We start from the raw sequence: 23,138 nt of genomic DNA, 5'->3' as shown, positions 1-23,138 counted from the left end.
CTTAAGGTTAAAGGTTATATAACCATAAACTATTGTCTTTAAAGTAGAATCTCATGGAAAAGGGACTTGAAGACGAATAACTCAGTTTTATATGACAGGGCACAGAATGAGTGTAAAACTGCCAAGAAAGGCCCTTCACCTGGCTAATGTTTATAGTCTTCAGTGTTGTCAAGGTAGCTGACTTGTGGCTATTTCTAGCATTTATTCTTACCAACATAACAGGATGTAGTGGCAGGTCTTATAATTTCAAAGCTTTTGAGTCAATAGCTCAAAAAACAATTTTTTTTTAATCTCAAAAAGTGTATTTTTGCCATTAGGGAAAAATAAAAAACCTATGGACTCCGGTTTCAGCTTTGCTTCTAGCTGCAGCTAAGTCAGAGAATTGTGAGCTTGTACTGTCTTCATTGTCCGCGTCTGCATAGCACTCTGGCATCTAGGCAGACTGAACACCACCCCTGCCTTCAAGGAACGTGAAGTCCAGTGAAACAGTTCAGTCCCTGGAGACGTAAGGAAGCTGTACGGTTTCTGCCTTCGTATTTCTCTTCTCTGGAGATTTGTAGCCTGGATCCTCGCTTGCCTCTGCTTTGGTCAGGAAGGCTGTGCCCCCTTCATTCGTCACACTGCAGAGTCCAGTGGCCTAGTGAGTCAGTGGGATCGGGTTGTGTTGAATGCCTAATCTAGCCGTGTCAGGCTAATCCACCCATGCAGATTGGCCAGATCTATACCAGTCATTAGACCCACCCACATCCATTAGTTAAAGAGCAAAGAAAGTACAAGCTGACTGTGAGCTGTGCACCCAGAAGGAATGACATTTGCTTGGTTTGAACTCTTGTTAAAAACAACATGCTGGTCTGTGACAATTGCATTTCAAGGGCAGTGGCATCGTAGTGCCTATGAGTGTGGTGGCATCAGGCAGGGCAGGGTCAGGACCTCTAGATCCAGGGGAGCTGTCTTGCGAAGACTGAGGTGTAGTAGATGGCACATGTTGTGTTGTCTTGAGGCCAGAGGCTGTCCACAGAAGCATTTCATTCTGCGTCCACAGTCCTTAAAGATGTTCGACGAGTTGCCAACATTGAAAAATTGAAAGTTTTCCCACAAGCACCCAAATACATGTCTCATTTTGAAAAATCGTGAGGTGTGACTACATCCCACCCACCTTCCTGCCTGAATACAACTGGGTGAAGCTGAGAACGTTGCCACCTTTCCGGATTCTTCTTACTTAGTTGGCTTCGTGCAAGCATCTTATGTGTCTGGCTCTTGTGGGAGCTTGAGCTTTGACCTCTGTTCAGAAGGAGCCTCCTGGCTTCCCAGCAAGCATTGTAGGGGAGAACTGGTAGTAGACAGAAAGCTGGGAAGCTATTTTATAAATGAACTTGGAAATTGGAGATTATGAAAGCGGACCAGGCATGAGATTCAAGAATCTGGGGAGAAAGGACTGACTGGTTAGCTTCAACAAGGACCTTCAGACTCATCCCATGCTCTGCTGTATTCTTGGAGCTTTTACGGGCACCTGACATATTAGCTCAGGAAGCTTTGCCTCTTGTGGGCTTCTGGAAAGCCCGTAAGTGTGTCCGTGGGGAGAATGGGAGCATGTGACTGCAGCAGGAAGTCGGGGTCCACAGGGAAGGGCAGTCTCAGCAGAGGTAACCATCCTCGCTCTTTAAAGGGTTAGGTCCCATGGAGCCAGTGGAACTCTTGGCAAAAATGGAAATTATCCATAAGTCATATTCTAATAAGTGAGTGGGCAAGGACTGTGTGAATTGATTATCAGGCAATAAAGTGTTTGCTCAGTGCCTTCTCTCTGCCCACTTCTAACATCCACTTGGATGGATGGCATTTCTAACATCCACTTGGATGGATGGCTTCTTGCAGGGGTGGTGTGGGCGAGCAGGATGCGAGTGGCTACGTGAGTGCTTCCCAGTGGAGATGAGATTGGGGATTGAAGTCAATTTCCTTTCCTGCCTGAATAGCCCTCTGAAGGTCCCTTCCGGATCTAAGATTCTATGAGACCAGGAGTTGCCACACCACCATGCTCATCACCCACCACCGTTGGGGAACGTGCCTCCGTATGGAAAGCTGGCGTGGTTTCCCAGCGATCGGATCTTCACTATTGGAGGAAGATCTTGGAGTCGGGGAACAGCTTTTTTGTTATTTCAGTCCAAGCTGGATTCCAAAGTAGGCAGTGCTCTTCCAAGAGGTGTGGGAGGAGAATGGGGTGAGAAGTTACTCATGCGAGATGAGTGTTTACTGCTTGCCACTCCCTGGCAGTGGGGCGCTGGGCTGTGCACGGGGCACTGAGAGCCTCCCCTGAAGGGTCTTGCTGTCCTTCAACAGATCATAGGCTGGGCCCCCTGGGTGTTCCTGTTGAATGAAGCTCTGCCCTCTTGCCAGCTGTGGTTAGTGTGCCCATCTGCCCAGAGATGCCCTCAGCTCGGGAAGAAATAGCCCCGGTAATGGGTGGTCTGGCACAGGGATGGATGGTGGGAACAACATGCCGGAGGTGGGTACTTCTCTCTGCCCCCTCCCCAGGCATTAGGACTTTAGTGGCCCTGTGGGGACCTAATGGGGAGGTCCTGGTGACTGTGGATACTTGGAGTGGAGAGATCAGAGCAGAAGCAGTTTTCCAACTGGTACAGAAAATTTTCACTTATTAGAGCAACCAGTCTAACTGCACTCGTGCACTCTGCCTGGATGCCTGCTGGCATGTGCGCTAGGGTTGGGGCTCAGCTGTCCCCTGTTCCTTGGTGGTCGGGCTCCTGGCTGCCCCTCTGGTCCTGCCACAGACCCAGACCCTCTGCTGCTGAATCCTCGGACTCCTCTGTCTCTCATTTGTCTGGACTTTCTTGCCTGCAACCCAGATCAACTCCCTGAGTTAGCTCAGCCTCCACTCGGGGGTCCTACAGTTCCCAGCCAGCTCCAGCCTTTTGCTTCCTGATACGGGTTGAACTGTGCAATCCCCTTACCCCAAAAAAGAAGTTTAATAGATAAACAAGATTATACTGTATAACACAGGGAAATATACACAAGATCTTATGGTAGCTCACAGAGAAAAAAATGTGACAATGAATATATATATATGTTCATGTATAACTGAAAAATTGTGCTCTACGCTGGAATTTGACACGACATTGTAAAATGATTATAAATCAATAAAAAATGTTAAAAAAAAAAAAAAAAGAAGTTTAAGTCCTAACCCCCAAGACCCATGAAGGTGACCTTGGATATAGAGTATTTGCAGATGATCAGGTTAAGATGCTAATCCAATATGCTGGATCCTCGCCAAAAGGAGAATTTTGAACATAGAGACAGACACCCACAGAGGGAAGACTATGTGAAGACTACGGGAGAGCCCATTTATGAGCTAAGGAATGACCGAGACCACCAGAAGCCAGGAGAGGGACCTAGAACAGATTCTCCCTCACCGCCCTCAGAAGGAACCCACCCTGCTGACACCTGGATCTCCGACTTCCAGCCTCTGGAACCGTGAGACAGTGCATTTCTGATGTTGAAGCTGCCAGGTTGGTGGTATTTTGTTCGGGCAGCGCAGGAAACCAGTACCCTTCCCACATATATCATGCCACTCATCACCTCTGGGCATTGCTAAGCCACACAGGTGATGTTTTGTCCTCCGCAAGGCCGTGGGATGGAGCAGTCTGCCATCCGTGTCTCAGACACCTGGCCTAAGGGTCAGGTAGCACCAGCAGCAGGAAGGGTAGCCTGCTTTTCTGTTGTGTTTCCAACCTAACAGTGCATATGGGGTGTAGGCTCTGGTTTAAAAGAGCTGCCTTGGGTACCAGAATTCTGATAATTCCCAGAGAAGTGCTTGCAGGAAACCTTTAGTACAAGCCACAGAAAAGAGACCCTAATAAAGCAATCAATTTCCAGATACTTATGATGCTTCTCTTGAATACACCAGAGAGGACTTGGCTGGAGGTCATGGCTCCAGCTCTGCCCTTGCCTGGCGTACCAGTTCCTACTTGCATCCTGGTCTCGAGCGCCCCCATCTCTAAAGGAGATGCTTTTGAAAGCCCCTTCCAAGCTCTGTATTTTCTAGGGGTAGACCCGTGGCCATGCAGACAGGACCCAGCTCCCTGCCACCGCCTCCCTCTGTCCCTGACCCTGCTGCCCGGAGTGGCCTCCACTCTCATGAGGTACCATGGCATTTAGATGTGGAGGGAGATGCTTGTTCACCATGGTTCTTTCTGAGCAGTGGGACTAAGGAGGAATTTTATTTTCTCTTTTGACTTTCCTGTGTTTTCCAGTGTTTTCTCCCTGGCCCTGCATTACTTGTATTAAGTAGGGTAAAAATAATTTCTCTGAAACAGAGGAGCAGACCGGGGCTGAGCGCCAGAGATCTTTCTTCCCCTTCCCCAGCACAACATCCACCCTCCTCTGTCCCTCTGAAGAGGGGGTCTTGTGTTCAGGGGGCTCTTCCAGGGCTGAGATGCACAAAGGGGAGCCAGAAGGGGCCTTTTTCATATGGTGTGAGGGGTGTCCGAGGATGCCAGGCCACGTGATGTCTGCCACAGAAGGAGGGGTGTGCTGGGCTGGGAGTCAAGGAGACCCCCTCCCCCTCCCCCCCCTCCCCCACCTCCCCCTCCTCCCTTTCTTCTTTCTCTCTCTGCCCCTACCTCACATGAAGACTTCACTTGCTTTCTGCTGCTGGTATATAAAAACTATATGTGCTGATGGGGGAGACACTGCCGGGAAAGGTATGGAGAAGACAGAGCAGGGGCACAGCCTTGGGAAGCAGGACAGAAGGGGCAGGGAGCACACGGTGCTTTTGGACACCACATCCCCGCCCAGCGGGCTCAGCTCTTGCGCGTGAAGAGTGAATTCCTATTACGGCTGTGCGGATGCACAGCTTTCTCAGCGAGTGGACTTTAGAGATGGAGGGGGACTCTCGGGGGCTTCTGTGACATCCTGAGTGTTTGTGGTCCCGGTGGATTTCTTCTTCACTCTCAGAGCACCTGCCCTGTGGGCTTCACGTGGCTTTCTCTGGATGTCTCCAGACAACTTGATTATTTGCCGCGGTTTTGGGCAGCACCGCCTGTTTGGAGGGAAGGGGTGAGCAGTGGACACTTTCTTTCAAGTCAGGAGTAGTAATTCGTGGGTTGGTTTGATTGTTGTACCTTTCAAAAAAATTTTTTTGATGGCCCCACCTCCCAAAGTTGTAGGGAACTCTGCCCTTCCCCGTTCTTCCTCTAGGTCTGTGGTTCTCAAAGTGGGGTCCCCAGGCCGGCAGCATCAGCAGCTCCTGGGAATCTGTTAGAAATACAGTTTCTCAGGCTCCACCTGAGACCTCCTGAATCAGACACCGTGATGGGCGCTGTGTTCTGTGGTTTGACCAGCCCTCCAGGTGATGCTGTGACGCTGTAAAGCTGGAGGAGCCCCACCTTGGAGGCCGCCTCTGTTCCCCGCGCTCTTGAATTCCCCTAAGTGGATCAAGTGTTCTGGGGCTTCTTTGCAGAGCAGAATTTTTTTTTTAACCTGCTCCTGCAGTTTTCCCGAGGCATCTTATTTCATTCAACTCTAAAATGCTACCTGTTTTTTCCCCATCTGGCGTGGTCTTGTCTATCCTGAATACCTTTTCTTGACGTTTGAGAAGAACTCATTTTGCCCAGAATGTCTACACCAGTTCATCGTGGCGCTGATTCACAAGAAGGACTTCTGTGCACCTGCAGGGGCTGTGGGCCCTTTGTGACTTGGGCAGGGGATGGCCGGCCTTCCTTGGGAATCCAGCGGGCTGGGAAGTGCCTCTGTGGCTGCACCTCAGAGAGATTATTGCTGAGTTCTGTTTCCCAAAATAACCTTAGCTCTTTCTGACAGTTTCCTCCAGCTTGTGAAAAGCAACACTCCGAGTGATTTCGAGCATTATTTATAAATACAAAGTCACACCTTTTACTGGAAAAAGTCTTCTAAATCTGGATTAGTGATGCAGAACGATTGAAGTTCATAAATGCTGAGTTTTCTCAGAAAACAAAACAAGATGATGTAAGAGTAGAACATACCACTTTGTGGGTAGAGGAGCTTCTCAACAGTTGAGCAGTGTGATTTTTTTCCTTAGGAGGGTATGGAAATCCCACTTGGGGGCTTGTTAAGAAATCACAAGTCAGCATGGTCACAGAAGGAGATTCCAGATGTGGATCTAATGGCCTTGGGGCTGGCATAGGCCATTCACAGGGCAGTGCAGTTTGGAGAATGTCTGTGGGCAGGGGCTGTTTTGTTACAGGACCAGAAGCTTACCTAGACTAGCTCATGAAAAAAAAAAGACTTTCACTAGAAGGATATGGGGCATCTCCCAGAAGCCTCCACTTAAGAACCGAAAATCAGCTGCGTTGTTTATCCTGGGTCTCTGGGACTTCCTCATGTCTTATGCCTCCTTCTTCCTCTGGGTTTGCTTCATACGTATTTTTCTCTGCAGATTTGCCTTTTTTCTTTAGCAACTGTTTAGCAGAAAACAGCTGCAGATGGTAGGAGATATCCACCCCAAGTCCTATTCTAGGGGATGCTGGTCCAAGTGCAATGGCCAGTTTGGCACACCCTTGACACGTGGGTCTGCCCAGGAGGAGCCCTGAGGTTTAGACAGTTCTTAGAAAGGGGTCTTGATCATAGTGGCACATAGTTTTAATTTTTTTTAATGTCTTATCGTTCTGATTGTGATTTTTCTAAACTCTGTTTTTATGGACAGCCAGTCTTTTCCCTTTTACAATTTCTGCCTTTTGAGGTCACACTTCTAAAGACCTTTAGCAACAACAACAAAAGAGTAATATTATCTTGACCACTCTTTTAGGCTGGGAATTTTCACCCCTCTTAAAGCTTTAAATCCAGATGGAATTTAATTTCAGAAAATAACATAGGAAATGGATCTGCCTTCTTTGTTACTCAAACCATTGGCCGGTTGTTCTAACAGCATTTACTGACTGAGTCAGCCTTTCACCGCTGCCTGAAATGCACCTCTCTACCATGCGCTAAACTGGTCCGCTTAGGTCTGTTTCTTGTTGGGTTTTCTTTTTCTTTTTTTCTTTTCCTTTCTATAGATCTGTCGTTTTATTCCTGCACCAGCACTGCACAGTTTATTTCTCTTTCATGGGAAGTTCTCATGTACTTGGGAAAACATTCACATGGGCTATACTGTTATTAAAAAAAAAAAAAAAAAGAGCCTTCTTACTTTGGTTTCATTTCTAGGGATTAATCAGCATCAGATGTTTCTTGTGTGTTCTTTCTGCAGCTTTCCATTCATGGCCCTTTAATTTAGGCGCTTTTATAAAAGCATCTGAGAACCTTTGGTACACCCGGCACTTAGCAGGGTGTTTTGGAGTTGCTTTGCCTGTCGGCGTCTCCCAGGTCTACCTCATTCGCTGGAGCAGCTGCACAGAACGCCATCCCTTCCACGCAGCATCATTGGTCCCCTATTGGCGGACATTTGTGTTGTCTCTCAGGAGTGTTTTCCCTTCAGCAAAAAGTGCTCCAAAGCATATCTTTATACTTACATCATTGCACACCTAGCGTGATTATTTAGGTCAAAGGGTATGTGCATTTCGGATTTTGATAGCTATCTCCACGTTGCCTTTTTTTTTTTAACTTTTTTAAAATTGCAATATAGTCGATTTACAATGTTATGTTAATTTCTGATGTATAGCATAGTGATTTATTTATACATACCTATATTCCTTTTCCTATTCTTTTTCATTATAGGCCATTATAAGGTATTGAATATAGTTCCCTGGGCTCTACAGAGAGGACCTTGTTGTTTATCTATTTTATATATAGTAGTTAGTATCTACAAATCCTGAACTCCCAATTTACCCCTCCCCACTCCCTTTCCTCCCTGGTATCCATAACTTTTTCTGTCTGTGAGTCTGACCCTGTTTTGTAAATAAGTTCATCTGTGTCTTTTTTTTTTTTTTGGATTCCACATATAAGTGATATCATATGTTATTTTTCTTTCTCTTTCTGGCTTCCTTCACTTAGTATGACGATCTCCAGTTCCATCCGTGTTGCTGCAAATGGCATTATTTCATTCTTTTTTGTGGCTGAGTAGTATTCCATTTATATATATTCCATATATATATATGCACACACACACACACACACACACACACATACACTACACCTTCTTTATCTGGTCATCTGTTGATGGACATTTAGGTTGCTTCCATATCTTGGCTATTGTAAGTAGTGCTGCTATGAACATTGGGGTGCATGTATCTTTTTTAATTAGAGTTTCCTCTGGATATATGCTCAGAAGTGGGATTTCTGGATCAAGTCTATTTTCAGTTTTTAAGGACTCTCCACACTGTTTTCCAAAATGGCTGTGCCAAACTGCATTCCCACCAGCAGTGTAGGAGGGCTCCCTTTTCTCTACACCCTCACCAGCGTTTATCGTTTGTGGACTTTTTAATGATGCGTGTTGCCTTTTGAAGAGAGAGATTCCCAACCTGTTTTTCCAGATCCTTGCTAATGAGGGATTATTCATCTTCAAAGACTAGCAACCTAGTGGGTGAAAAAATGTGTCTTATCTTATTAATTTGCACTTCTCCGATCCTGAGTGAAAAGGAACATCATTTTCTTCCTCATGGATCATTTGTAACTATTTTTCTGTGAGTCACCTGTGTGTGTGTTGGCTCTTTTTAGACTGGGCGTCTTGCTTGATCTGTAATTCATACTGTGTGAAGGGAATTGGTGTGCTATCTGCCCTTCCAGCCCTTCTTTGCCTTCCTATCATTTGTTTCTCTGTCTTTTCACACACACACACTCACTCACTCATTTTTAAAGTCAGCCATTGGCCGTGTAACTAGACTGACTTCTAACAGCTCTTTGAACTGAATCTTCATTGATTCATCAAACCCCTATGAGTGCCTGCTGTACTGGGTGCCAGGGAGACAGGGATACATGTATTTGACGCAGTCCCTGCCCTCAGAGCACATCTAGGGTGGGGTGGGATCTGAAGGCAGACGTTACAGCTGAGGTAGAAGAGTCAGCCACACGCCCCTGCTGTCAGCTCCCTGAGGGCAGAGACGATGCAGTGGGTTCTCAGATCTCTTCCCTAAGCCTGGTGCCGGGTCATAGTTAGTGCTCAGAAAGTCTGAATGATGTTGATGGGGCGCACACAGGACCGTGAGTGTCCCAGCCAGGCTGAGAATATCCTGCTGGCCCTGATCTGTCAGCTCCGTCCTCGCCAAGCACCACCTGGGAACAGGATTGCAGAAAACTCACCCTTCTTGTCCTGACTCAGGACTCTGCCCTCAGGGCCTTAAGATAAGACTTTGCTGCAGCACCTCCCCCGCCATGCTGCACACTCACTAGAACCTTCTCCTGGTGCCTTTTCCCTCCTGGTGCCTTTTCCCTCCTGGCTTCCTTCACTGTAGTGCTTTCTTCCCTCTCCTTTTCTAGGAAAAACTCCAAGGACTCAGTCATGCTAAAGGGTTTGTGGTAATCACTGTAATTCTCACTCTAATTCATAAGGCTCCCGCAGGAACTAAGATAACAAAGCCACATGTCAAAGCAGGGACTCTCTGGGGACAGATGTTATGAACCTGCTATTTTTAGAAAATTGAGGTGGAAATGGCATTTGGGGGTTCCCTGAGTTACCTACATTGCTACCATGCATCTTGCCTCCTACCACACCTGATGCTGACCCCTCCCCTGGGGTTTCTGTCTCATCCTGGTACCTCCCAGTCTGTGGCTGGTTCCTGTCATGTTTCACCATGGACTGTACCAGTTTTCCCGGCCTCTGGTTCATCCCTGAGACTGTTTGTTAAAATGCAGACTTCTGGGTTCCACCCAAGTTCTGCTAAATGAGAATCTTTGGGCACAAGGTCTGGAAATCTGTCATTTTAGCAGGCAGCTCCAATCATCCTGGTGAGCGAACAAGTTTGGGAAACAAGACTGGGGTTTGCCAAGTAGCTGTGCTTAGGGCCTGAATCCTGAGCATCCAGGCTTTGAATTGATAAGATTTTCTTCTCAATACCTACCTAGTTTTCTCAGCCATACAGCAGGGGTCATAATCTCTCTGAGCTGGCCGACGGCTGCCCACACCTGGTTGGCTCAATAAGACACCCTTTTTTCTTTCTTTTTTTTTCTTAATTGAAGTATAGTTGATTTACAATGTTGTGTTAATTTCAGGCCCCCAGTGGGGGCAGCAGAGAGCCACTACCCAACCAAGAAAACTGACCAATCAGGAACAGGAGTCCTCTGGTGGGTGGGGCAGAGTGGGGAGAGGGTAAAGGGAGGGAGCCCAGGCTTACAGATGGCCCAGGGCAAATCACCGTGACCAGTGGCCTGGGTCTTTCCCACTGGAAGCTAACACATGTAATGCAAGCAAGATGCAGTCTTAGCAAGGGGAAACGAAGTCCAGAAGTGACTGTTTAGAGCTACTAACTCCTGCCTTGCTTACTGTTTATTTAAAATAATAATTATAATAATTATCGTTATTTTAAGGAAGGGGCACCTCTGCTCTGAAGCCGGATTTACATCACTCCACCTTTCAACTATACTTTCTCTTTAAGGGTTTTATTCTACATAGGGCAGCTGCTGTAATCCACTGATGGGGAACTGGAAATTTCTGGCTTCTAGCATGGGTGGCTAGCATAGCAACCTCCCTTGAGGTGGTTTGATCCATGGTCAGGTCATTTGTGTGTGTCTGTCTCCCCTGGTTTCAGTGGAAGAGTTTCAAATTGAGTTAGAGTTGCCTTGGGGGGAAAAAAACTGTGTTTCTCATGAATTGGGTTGGACGGTCAGAGGCTTTCAGAGCACAGGTCTCACTCCCTGCACTCTGACCTCGCTGTCACCCTAGAGCCTCTGGGGCATGGCAGTGACTCTGTTAAGAGTCTGGGTGGTCACCTGGAATGACCGAGAACCCCAGGATGGCAGCCCAGAGAATGCAAGGGGGCCTCAGCCCAGGGTAACTTGGGCCCCAAGCTGCCACTTTGGTTTTGCTCTGGCTCTGGCTCCATCTAGGAGCCTGGTGTGCTGTAAATAGATTAGGGAGTCTTTTATGGGAAAAGACCTGGAAATGGCTTCCTCCCTGTGGATGGTGCGGTCATCTGGGACAGTTTTTTCCTGCTGCTGCCGAGGTCCCTCAGCCAGAGCCCTGGGGCCTCTCTCCAGATATCTGTCAGGCCTGGCCTGCCCCATTCCTGCCCCACGCTCCCAGGAGCTTTGTGTTTGGGGCTGATCAGAGCTGGCTAACACCAAGACATAGGCTGGGTGGAATCCTTCAGGCGTCTGCATTGTCCCTGATGGAGCCCCTGGTGGAGGTCGGATGGGCAGGCACAGTGCTTATGGGGAGAAGGGACTCCAGCCTTTGGGGCCTGTGAGTGTGCCAGGCCAGTGAGTTCAGGCCAAGGGGCCGTCCACTGGGACCCAGCATCCCAAGTGGGGTTGTGACCACAGGCAGCATCTCCCTGTGATTTCAGAGCCTCTTCCTGCAGCCCCCTGTGCTACTTGATGCCACACTGGCCTCTCTTCTCTGTAACTGGGATTCCCATCGAGAGGCAGATGGGCCTCTCAGGGGCAGCTGCACCATGCCCTTTGCTCTGGGCACGTTTCCATTAGCTACCTGAGGACTCGATTGCTTACTAGAGCTCTGGAGGCTCGGGAAGGAGGAGTGGGGACCAGTAGCTTCTCTGCTAAATATTAAGTGTCTGTTTCTCCCCACGGCTGGTGGTGTCTTGCAGTTGGCAGCGCACAGGGATGGACGAATGAGTGCGTGGATGGAAGAAAGAGTCTGTGCGTGAATCGGGAGCCCCTGCTATTGCCAGGAAATAAAATGGCAGAGTCCTCACATTGGCTGCTGGGTTTCCTTTCCCCTCCTCCCATCCTTTGCAAGAGAGCAGATTTACACTTTTATTTATTTACTTTTCAATAAGTTCACATCTTGAGGGGTACAGTGTTGCACAGACCCAGTGGCCTGAGCTAGAAGATTGCTTTGCAGTCTGACCCAAATGCTACTGTTTCCAAGGCATGAGTTACCTCCCCTCCCCTTCCTCTGGTTTTGTTCCATTTGCCACCAGGAGTCACTGTATTGTTCACTGCTTTGTATACATAGGCACATCTCTTGCCCGAATAGAATTCAGTTTCATCTCAGGCATGAACACCTTTTATTTTGAGAAGAGCTGTGGGTTCCCTCTGGTTCCAGAGACTCCGCTTATAACCAGAGCAATGGCCTCAGACCATAGCCTTCCAGACATATTTGCCGACTTGGAAGTCCAGCTCCCAGCAGACTTCTGCCAGCTCCGAGATTTTGGAAGGAGCTGCTGGGTCTTCTTTTGAAGTAAGATTGGTGGCATCAACCACCGAAGGGGTGGAGGCCACAGTACCCAGTGGATAGTTCTCTGAGGACCTTTCCCGCTGTTCGGAGACTGGTGCTGTCTGTTTATCCCTGGAGAGAGGAGGTACGTCGGGTGGGAATCCACATCGTGCCGTCACGATGTCCATCCTCCTGTCGGCCCATCTGTCCGGGCGTCCGTCAAGTGAGGTGCTTTGTTTGAAAAGGGGAGCCAACCACAGATGTGGACCTTAGGAGATGAGATCAATGTCAAGGTTAAGATCTGTGCCTTGAGGTTTTGACAAAGTGCTTATTCCCTGGAAGGAGCTGGATGGAATGTTTGGGGGTGGGGCTCTGAGGTCAGGTTCTCAGACAAGTCTGAGACACACTTATGTGCAGGAGGTTCGAGGCGGGATGTGCTCTCGGGAGCACCTGAAGGGACTGTATTACCACCCGACTCCTAGAGCCATAAGATCCTTACACCTAAATGATGAGTCTTAAGGTTTTAAGACCACTGATCAAAGCTGGAGGGCAAGAGTATGGGGCCTAAAAGACCAGTCAGCCCAGCTCCTTTATTTTAGATGAAGAGTCGGAGGACCAGAGAGGTAGCGTGCTTGCCCAGGGCTGCACAGCAGATGAGAGGCAGAACCGAGGCAAAAATCCAGTTCTCTAGAATCCTCTCTGGGCAACGGAGGAGGGAGAAGTGTCCAGTCAGATGCAGCAGCTGTAACTTAAACAAGATGCAGAATTGTAGACCAGGAAGAGGATCACTCGTGTGGCAGAGGACCCGTGTCTCTGTGCAAACCCCCGCCAGGGCTCCTTTCCTCTGGACTCGGGGGTTTCAGGTGACAATGGGCGTCTGGGGAGTGATGCCCAGTCAGCAGTTGGGATTCTGGGACGAGAGACCAAAGTGGAGGTGTGTGAGTTAGCAGCCTTGGGCGTAGCTGGAAGGCTACCTCCTCTGGTCCCAGCTGCATGGAGCAGGGTCCCCAGCAAAGAAGCTCTGTCATCACGGGAGGCAGGAAGGGAGATGGATTTGGGAGCAGAAGGCAGATTTCTGTTTCCCGAGGTTCAGGAGGAAGGTGGCAGCGATGCCTCTGTTTTTCCCAGCTAGTGCTGCTCTGTGACACTCCAAGCTTCTTCCCTGTGAAATTCTCAAAGCGGTTGTTTTCTTTCTTTGACCAGAGACCACCTGGGAGCGTCCCAGCAGTTCTCCTGGGATTCCAGCCAGCCCTGGCCCTCACCGGAGCTCTCTGCCTCCAACAGGTACTGTCCATGCGCTACGTCGGGGCATCCGGGAGGGACCGCACACACACCTTCATTGGAGAGGCCAAGACTCTGGATCCTGGGTCTGAAACCTGGCTAGGGATATGGTGGGCCAAACCTGGGGAAGGCTTTAGAAAGGACTCGGAGGCTCCATAGTCTATTTCCCCGTGGGCTGGTGTCTCCCTGGCAGTGCCGGCAGCAGCTCTGGTCCCTCTCACTCCCTCTCAGGTGCTCAGGGAGAGGGGATGGTGAGGTGAGGTGAGGCATCAGAGCACTCCCCTGTCTGCCAGTGTGGAGACCCGAACCAGGGGCAGACTTGCTACAAACATGGTTCCCCAAGGCATCAAGGAGTAGAAGCTAAAGGAGGCAGATGTTTCCAGGGAAATTTTCACACTGTTTGGAAAGGAAATAGATTCCTTGTGAAGGATATGAGTTCTCCGTCTGCATAGGTAATCAAGTGGAGGTCATCAAGGTAGACATTACTATAATAGGTGGGAGGTTTATTATTTACTCTTAGGAAGTACCTTGTTCTGAGATCCCAGGAGACAGACTGCAAGACGCAGCAGTGGGGAGAACAGCTTCTGACTTCTTGTGGTTTAGGCTTTGTTTTAAATGTCACCTCCTCCAAGAAGCCTCCCCGGCCGGCTTACTTTAGCGTCCACGCCCATCACTCTGGATCCCCGCCTCCTGCTGTTTCCTTGCCCTTAGAGCACTCCTCCTGTTGTCTGTCACTCACCCACTCCAGACTGTAAGCTCCCTGAGGTGGAGACTTCATTTCTCCTTTTCTTTCGTAAACTCCTCAGTCCCCAGACAGAGCCTGGCCTCAGTGTTGAGTGAATTCACAAATGTCTCCATAATCATGTGGTGTGTGAAGCCCATTTGTTGGTTTTTGACTTCAGGCATCAATCTGAGGCCAGGCCTGGTGATGGTGATCGTGGTGGTGGTTGCAGCCTGGAATGTAAACATCAGTAGCTGTGACATCGTGGTTGCAGCTAGACAGGGGAGGGGAGGCAGGCGGTAGGGGAGGCACGTGGTAGGGGGTCAGGGGAGGGCAGAAGCAGCAGCCACACCCTCACCTCACTCCAGGGGAGGGGAGATGAGAGCCTCATAACCTTCTTGGAACACAAATAATTTACTTCAGGCATCCCAGGTAACCGAATGAAAAGCTGAAAGTCCTAAGAGGACTCTTAAACCCTGGGCCGGGGGAAAGGAAGTGCAGTGGGAGCGGGCCAGGGCCCCACCTGTCCTCGTGGAGAGACTAGGTGTTCTCCACCACTGATACACTCAGAAATCACAGTGTGAGCAAAGCGCATTACTCAGGGATGTGAAGACTGTCGGCAGGAGAACTCAGAACCGAAGTGGTGGCAGAACACACATCTGGAGAATCAGCTGAGGCCTGGGAGAGGGGATGTGTGGCTGTTTCCCATGGAAAGTTCTTCTAGGCTCTTGAAGTGTTTTTATATTTGTGATCGTGTGTCTGTCTGTATGTGTAATCACATATATATATATATTTCTTTTTAACTGTAATTGGCTAGGGGGATTAGGTGATTGAGTGAGTGAGCGTCCTGGGGACTGAACCCAGGACCTTGTACCTGCTAGGCACGCGCTCTACTGCTGAGCTCTACCCTCCCCACCCCACCTTTTTTTTTTTTTTTTTAAAGAAAGGAACCCCGTGTGGGGCAAGGCCGTGGGGCACTTCCTCCTGATTTCACGATGCAGTGAGTGCTGCAGCCTCAGACCAAGTGGCCAGAAGTGGGGCCATCGGCCTTCCTGGCTGTCATGTGACAGTAGGCGTTTCCAGGCACACTGCCTTGTCTTTTGTTGCTGTTCTTGTGTTTTGCTTTTTTTTTTTTTAAACAATAGAAATGCCTAGTGTGGATAATGTGAGGTGGGGCCCTCTATCCTGGCTGGTTCCAGGCCACCCGCACACTAGAAAGAAAATCCAGCTGTCTTTTTCGGCTGCAGTGGTCTGGGGAGCAGGACCAGGCTGTGACACAGGCCACGGGGGGAGGTGTGGGTGAGAGAGGACAGGTGAGGACTGCCAGGCTGTGCAGCCTGCTAGCGTGGGACTCGTCAGGGAACTTTCCCATTGAGTCGGTGGGGTCACCTCTCCAAAGCCCGCTGGCCCTGGTGCTGTCCCCGGCAGCATCCTGTCCCCTCTTTGCTGTTTGTGGGGCCATCCCCCAAAGAAGGGTTGGGAGATGCTGGCTCAGGCCCCCTGGCCCAGAGGCCTCGGCATGACAGATTCGTGCCTTCACGACCAGCCCAAGAGCTTTGTCCACCAGCACTGTGCTGGGTGCTGGGGCTCCGAGGGGCCAAGAAAGGTGGGAGACGTGGAAAGGGTCTGGTCCAGTGATGAGACCTGCCGAGGTGGCCAAGGCATTAGACAGTGTGTGGACCCCGACTGTCCCTCCCCTGCCCCACCCGCCCCAGGCACCTGATTCCCGTGGGATCCCAGATCTGCCAGGTCCTCTGCCAGAAAGGGCTCTGTGGTCAAATATGGTTGGAAATCCTGACTCCTCTCTGCCCCTTTGGAGACTGCACATCTGCTCAGAGAAGGCCTGAAGCGAAGACATCGTGTAACTCGGTGCTTCCGTCCTCGCGTGTGTGTTTGCATCCTGTGTTCATTGGTGTTAAGCTTCTCTGGCTCGAGTGCAGTGGTCCTCAACTCAGGGGTGATTTTTGCCTACCAGGGGGCATTTGGCCATGTCCGGGGACATTTTTGGCTGTCACTCTCGGGGGAGATGCTACAGGCCTCTAGTGGGTAGAGGCCAAGGATGCTACTAGACACCCTACGGTGCTCAGGACAGCACGGCCCCACCGCGAAGGGTCATCCAGTCCCGTGTGTCAGCAGGGCCCGGGCTAGAAGCTCTTTTCTCGAGGGACTCAGCATCCTCTCAGCAGTGCTCGGGGTCAGACGACGGACCGCAGCCCATGGCAGTGAGAAGCAGCAACAAGGCCTGCAGGACCCCAGCTCACTGATCCTCAGACCCACGTACTGTTCCCCAGGCTTGGTACCTTGGAAGTCAACGGTGAAGCCTAGTCTAGCTGCAAGCATCCTTTCTCTTGCTCAGTAGTACCTAAGGGCACCTCTGACAATCGGTGACACCTTGGATTTCTGAGATTGCAACTCGTTAGACTGGGGCCTCGGGGCACGTCCCTTCTCACCAGGCCTCACTTTGCCCATTGGTAAGCCGAGGGCCGGGAGGAAGACCGTGGCTGGGGTGGGGCCTGACGGGCTCCCTGAGCCGGCGGAAGGCGCCATGGGGATTTCACTCTGAGCGTGACGGTTGGGACTCAGGTAAAAGTGAAACGCAGCAGAGGTGTCCGTCTTCCTAAGAAGCTGACTCCGTGAAGCAGCCAGGCAGCTCTTGGCTCGCCGTGGTGGGGTCGGGGGTCGTTACCTGCAAGGTGGGTGGGGGAGTGCGGAAGGAAAACTTAACTGCGTTTATTGACCACAAGCATCCCGTGTAGCCGTTCGTGAAGATCATGGAAACACAGGTCAGGAAGAAGGAGGGCGGGAACCACAAATGAACCAGCCAAGCTCAGGCAGCTCCCCTTTAAGGAGGCCTCGGGCTGGAGGCGGCTGCGGGGCTCAGTTTTACTTTTGAGTCGAGCTTCTGGAGAGGGTTGGAAGGACCACCCCTGCACAGGGCTGGTTCTCCCTTCCTAGTACAGGTTTGTCTGATGCCTGAAGCATAGCCAGCCAGGTTGTCCGCTGGGGAGGGAGACCTGGAAACACACCCAGTGCCCCCCACACATCGGATCCTGCCCTTTGAATGTGGCGGGGTGCTTGGAGTCAGCACTGGGCCCCGGACTTTCCCTCCGTGGCTTCCTTTAATGTCACAGTGGGGGCTGTGTTTATTCAGGAGCTTTACAGGAGGCACTTAATGCCAGGCTTTTTGGGCGAGGTCCACATAAGTAAAGTTGAAATCCAAACAGCACACCCAAAGCTCTAGTCAGTAACGACTGCTTGTGTTAAAAATCTCCTTCAGGCTGGTTTACTATGAAGTCGTGATTCAGAGAGAGAGAAGCAGTAACAGGCAGATGGAAAGAAAAAATGTGAGTGAAAAATGAGGGAGTTTCGGGGTAGAATGGATGACCACGTAGACCAGTGCTGTCCCCTAGAACCTTCTGCACCAACGGAAGTGTCCTGTATCTGCATAGTCCCGTATGGCAACCGCTGGCCACATGTGGCTCTCGGGTACCTGACATGATGTGTCATGCATGTGTGAGGGGCTGAATATTCAACTTCATTGAACATACTGTAGTGATTTTTAAACTGGGGAGTCATTTTAAGTTTACAGAAAAATGGCAACAGCTGTGCAGAGAGTTCTTATATATACCCTTTACACAATTTCCCCTCGCGGGAGCGTCTTACGTCACCGGGGTACATTTGTCAAAACTAAGACATCGGTGTTGTACAGTATTATTAACTAAGCTAGATTTCATTCGATGTCACCAGCTTTTCCAAGATTGTCCTTCTGTTCTAGGATCCAATCCTGGATTCCGCGCTGCAGTTAGAGTTTACTGAAGTTGACATAGCCGCCTGTGGCTAGTGGCCGCCCCATCTGACTGGGCAGGGCCAGTGTGGGCAGTGAATCCCTTTCTGAGCTTTTGGGCCTGGATGTGTGTTGAGCTTGAATCTGTTTCCTTTCAGGATGGAGGAAATCTCTCTCTTACTGACTTACCCTGGGACGGGGGATGTCAGGAACCCTGGGTTCAGATGCTGGCTTTGCCTGGCCAGGAGCTTGACCCCCGCTCAGGGATTATGCTTGGATAAACAGCCTGCCACCAGCAGCCCCAGGAGAGCCGGGTCCCAGGGGAGTGAGCCAGTCCTCTTGTCCATCCGGGAAGGCCTGCCTTCGGGCCTGGAGTGTGTGCGGACAGACAGCTGTGCTTCCCCCAGGAAAAGGGCTCCAAGACCCAGGGCCCCACCCACACCACACTTTCTCCTCCAGATCAGGAAGCCCTGGGCGGCTGTCCCCTCCCACGCTGGGAGCAAACGGGGACCCCTCCTCACTGCAGAATTAGCAAAACCTCCTGGCCTAGAGCAGTTTCTGTGGCCCCAACTGGACCTCACCATGGCCCCCCTGGGAAGGCACAGGGGCCTCATGTTCCTTTAGAAGCCGGCTTCCTGTTGGCTGAGGCCCCAAAGGCCTATTTAACCTTTGACACCCTGGAGAATAGCTGCAGCTTTCCAACCCCACACACCCACGGACACATGTGTTGTGGGTTCTCTTTGGGGGAATACAGTTTACATCTCAGACAACCAGGGAGGCAGTGGGGACAGGGTGGCCAGATAGAAATTTCAAAACCAGAAGAATTTCCAGACCAGAAGGCTATAAATGTGAAAACCAGTCCCCTGAACAGACCCGGGCAGGTGCAGCGCTCAGCCGGCGAGGTGGATGTGATGCTGGAAGGGCAGCCCTCCGTGGCCTCCTGGGCCTGGTGGGGCAGTGAGGCAGGGTGCTGCCTGCTGCGCAGTCAGAGATGCTGAGTTGCGGATCTGGCTCTGGTGCTTGCTTTCGTAGCCTGACTTCAAAACCTGCCTTCTGACAGCCCTCCACTGCATTTCCCAAAGTGGGTTCTGCAGCACCCCAGCTTTCCTGCACCCAAACGGTCCGTGTAAGTGCAGGACTACCTCGCTGCTGCGTCGTTTGAGATTCACAGAGCACATCAGAGTGTTTTAAAAGGCTTGCTATAAACAAACAACGTCAAATCTGAATACTGGGGGCATTTGGACCACAAGACCCTGCCCTGTACGTTCACCACGGAATACATCCAGTGAACATCCCGCAGACTTGGTGCAGTGCATCGAACGCCTGGGGAGAGATTTCCTTTCTTCCGCCTTTGATGTCATAGTTGGGAGGGAAGAAGGATTTCAAAAACAAGGGCCCTCGGGCTGCCAGGTTTCTTCTGGTTGAGGAAGGAAATCACCTGTTTGTTCCAGAGAGAAGGGAGGTGAGGCCATCCCCACAGGAGGCAGGAGGAAGGTGTCAGGCCGATTTCCTGTTCGGAAGCTGTTAAGTCTTGTCTTCGGGTTTCTTTAGGGCATAGAAGCTGGACAGTGGGACTCGGAGGACGGGTGTTTTATGTGGTGGATTGGAGTTGGGGATGGTACCAGACTGCAGGGAGGTGGAGTTCTGGGCAGCGGGTGACGCTGGCAATTCTGTGTGGCTTTGACTCTCGTGGGGACAGCTCTTTCTTTGCGTCTTATTTTCCGTTTTTATCCACTTCCCTCCCCCTGCAAAGAGCCCCCCCTCCTTCCTACACAGGATCCAGCCCGCCTCTCACCATCCAGTCTCCCAAGCTCTCTCTTTCACTGCCCATAAAGAGAAATAAAATGTGTATGTTTTTGTATTTGAAGTTACAAAAGTCACTAGATAGGGCTTTCTGTTCCCTTTTCTTATCTTAAAAACAGCTGAATTTGGCATTTTACATTTTTTTTCTTGTATCCCCAACTGAATTATGTTCCTTTGGTTATGAGTAATCCTTGATCAATTTTATTTTATTTTTTTCCCCTCGGAGGCTGGGTCACTGCACAGAAGTTCATGTGCCCAATGCACAGTGAGGCCAGACAAACCACAATGTCGGAGTTCAGAGCAGAGGAAGATTGATTGCAGGGCCAAGCAAGGAGGACGGGTGGCTTGTGCTCAAAAACCCTGAACTCCCTGGTGGTTTTCGGGGAGAGGTTTTTATAGGTCAAATTTGGAGTGAGGGCTGCAGAGCGTGTGACTGTCTCCTAATTGGCTGGCGGTGAGGTAACAGGCGGTGCTCCAGGAATCCTGGTCCAGCCTGAAGCTGCTGTCCTCCACCTGGATGAGGGCCTTAGTTCCTGCAGAAGGACTTACTCGTATTGTTACGTGTGTCCCTGGAGGAGGAACCAGGACCCTGCCAAGCCTGCACTGTTGTTTCTTGGCGGTTCCTCCCTTGTTTCTGCATTCTCTCCTTTCCTTGATTAGCAACTGTTAGAATCTGCCCTTTGGAACTCGTCGGGGGGGGGGGGGGGGTCAAGGAGGCTGAATGAAGCCTATGTGCTACAAAGAAGAAACGGGGGGCATGGAAACGATGTGTACTGGGGCGGACCCCATAGGGTACTGCTCGGTTTCATCTGGAGGCCTCGAAAGCACCCACTTCTGGCCTCGTTTGTTTTGGGGTCTCACCCTTGGCACTGGGGGCCCAGAGGCATGGGATTGCCAGTCAGGAGCGTTGTGGGTGAGATGTAACTGTTCAGATCCCCACTGATGACTTTTTTTGAAGATGTCAGGACTGTTTGAGTGAAATGCAGCAAGACAGGGTGTCAGAGCAGAGCTGCTGTGTGGGGAGAGATGGTTGAATGGAAAATTATTTTTTCTTCCTCAGTAATTGTTTTGACATGAGCAGTAATTAGCCAACAGCTGACAGACCAGAACTGAAGTGAGAACAAGAGGATGGATTAGAGGCAAATGCCGTGGCGTTAGACGGTTCCTGGCTGCCCTAAGCGTGGGGGCCGCAAGCCTGGGGGAGGCTGGAAGCTGGGGATACAGAACGGTGTGTTGAGGGTGCACTTTTGAGGCGCTGTGAAGGGGCACAGCTGGGGTCAGAAGGGCAGCCTCTGCCCTCAGGAAGGTGGTTTACAAGGACCCGGCGCCATCAGAGGTAGTGACTGGTTCCAAACTAAGGCTTGCTGAGGTAAGAACTATGTGTTTCATTTTTGTGATCAACTGAACTTGATTCTGTTTTGTTGGTGGTGGTAGATTTTAGAGTCTGGCTTTGTGTAATAAACTGGGAAACTCACCAGGTGTTTCTATAGTGGTGCGATCTGAGCCTGGGTATTTCTTTATTGAGAGTTTGAATGACTTTGCCCATAAAACCACCTGGGTCCAGTGCCTTTTGGAAGGAGGTTATTTTTCAAAGTTTTTACTCATTTTGGTAAAAGGTGTCCTCTGAACCCCTTTTGATCCTGTGAGCCTTACGGAAGTCTTAATAGCATAGTTATAAATCATATGCTCTTGTATTAAATTTTTTTTCTACTATATTTGTCATGTTTATGTTTTCTAATTCTCAATTCTGAGCACTTGGGTTTTCTCTTACTCTCAAATTAGGCTGCTCTGCCTTTTTTATTGTTGTGATTCTCCACCCCTCTACCACCCCCAGTCCCGACTGCCCTGACACACACTGAACCAGCTAGGGTTGCTAATGTTATCCTGTCTCCTAACTCATTAACTTCTGTGGTCATATTTATATTCTTTTCTCATGCTTCCCTTTGATTTATTTTACTGGCTTTTAAAATTTGTTTCTAAATTCTTAAATTCTTAGTCCATTTATTTTTATTCTCTTGGCTTTGGTAATGAAATAATTAAGGCCATAGATTTTTCTCTAAATATAATTCAGGCCCTATCCCATTTGTTTTGATATGTTCTTCCTCCTTGTTTTCCAAATATTATGTAATTATAGTTTTAAACTCCTCTGTGACCTGAGATTGTTTCAGGGGGTATTTCCCTAAATTTCTGAACGTTTGGGAGTCCGAGGGAGAGGAACCTTGCGTATTTGTTCTTTCATTATTAGTATCTATTTTAATTGCTTTCTGGTCAAAGAATGTGGCTTGTGTTATTTATGCCTTCTGCAATTTATTGATATTTTATTTGTGGCTTGAATATGCCCAACTCTTTTTTTTTTTTTAATGTTCCATGGCTTCTTGGCAAAAGATATTGTCTGTGTTTATAGGATATGACATTTAATACATCAAGTTCAATCAGCCAGCCTTTTAAATTAAGTTACCGAGATAGTCCACATCCTGACTTTTTGCCCACTAATCAGCCCAAGGCTGAGAGCAATATATTAAGGTTTCCTACTGTTGTTTTTAGATCCTCCAGCATTTGTGTTCTGTCCATGCCAGCCCTGTGCTCCTGGGTTAGTAAAAATTCCTCGAATGTTATGCCTTCCTTTGGGTTTTATTTAGCACCAGTCTAGTGCCTGCCTGACGTAGCTCATGCCTACATGAGTAGATTCTCTTTGACGACCTCAACATTCTCCGATGCCCTTGGAATCCTGGCCCCTACCCACCCCTCCTTTACCTAGAGGACTGCTGGCAACTATCAAGAGTTGGCTGGCCTCCTGAGGGCCCTGAGCGTGGCTGGCCACGCGGGGTTCATTTGCTGTCTCTTGTGGCTTCCCTAAGCCACTGCCCTGGGAGGCCAGCTCTGTGGCCAGTTTGCTGTCGCCCTGGAGTGTCTCTGCCCACTCTCCTTCTGGAGCTTGGAACCAACAGGCAGATCAGGGAGAAATGCAGCCACCCGCGGGAATCTGCTGAGTGCATCTCTGCTTCCGAGTGGTCCTGGATTTTCTGGCTGTAGTTGGTGGAGAATGGAAGGCTCCTCCAGCATGAAAAAGGCTGTTTGTGGGGTGGCCTTTACACCCCATTGCTCGACCCCAGCCCTGCAAATGGGCAGGTGGTAGTGACTTCAACCCCTCCTGCTCCCCTTCCTCCCTCACTGCAGAGTGCTCTCAGCTGGATGTCGGCTGGTGAATTTTTCTCCAGGCTGACCTTCAGTGTCTGTGTTGTAGCAAGTCCGCCAAGCCCGGGGCCTGAGGAAGGCATGCTTTCCCGGTCTCCAGA

The 23,138-nt window shown here is 49.9% G+C and overlaps 1 protein-coding gene across 12 annotated transcripts in view; it reads left to right on the top strand.

The window, feature by feature from the left end:
• Positions 1–23,138, top strand: part of GAS7 (growth arrest specific 7) — a 187,819-nt gene that overhangs the window by 125,372 nt on the left and 39,309 nt on the right. For all 12 annotated transcript variants that reach the window (XM_032498797.1, XM_032498796.1, XM_032498800.1 and 9 more), the window contains exon 3: positions 13,457–13,537. In XM_032498797.1, the coding sequence (XP_032354688.1) occupies positions 13,457–13,537 (81 nt within the window). The remainder of the gene's footprint in view (positions 1–13,456; positions 13,538–23,138) is intronic.

This window comes from Camelus ferus, chromosome 16 (genome assembly GCF_009834535.1).
Source record: "Camelus ferus isolate YT-003-E chromosome 16, BCGSAC_Cfer_1.0, whole genome shotgun sequence".
Lineage (NCBI taxonomy): Eukaryota > Metazoa > Chordata > Mammalia > Artiodactyla > Camelidae > Camelus > Camelus ferus.
Note: the sequence above shows the minus strand (reverse complement) of the source record. Positions and strands in the feature narration are given on the sequence as shown.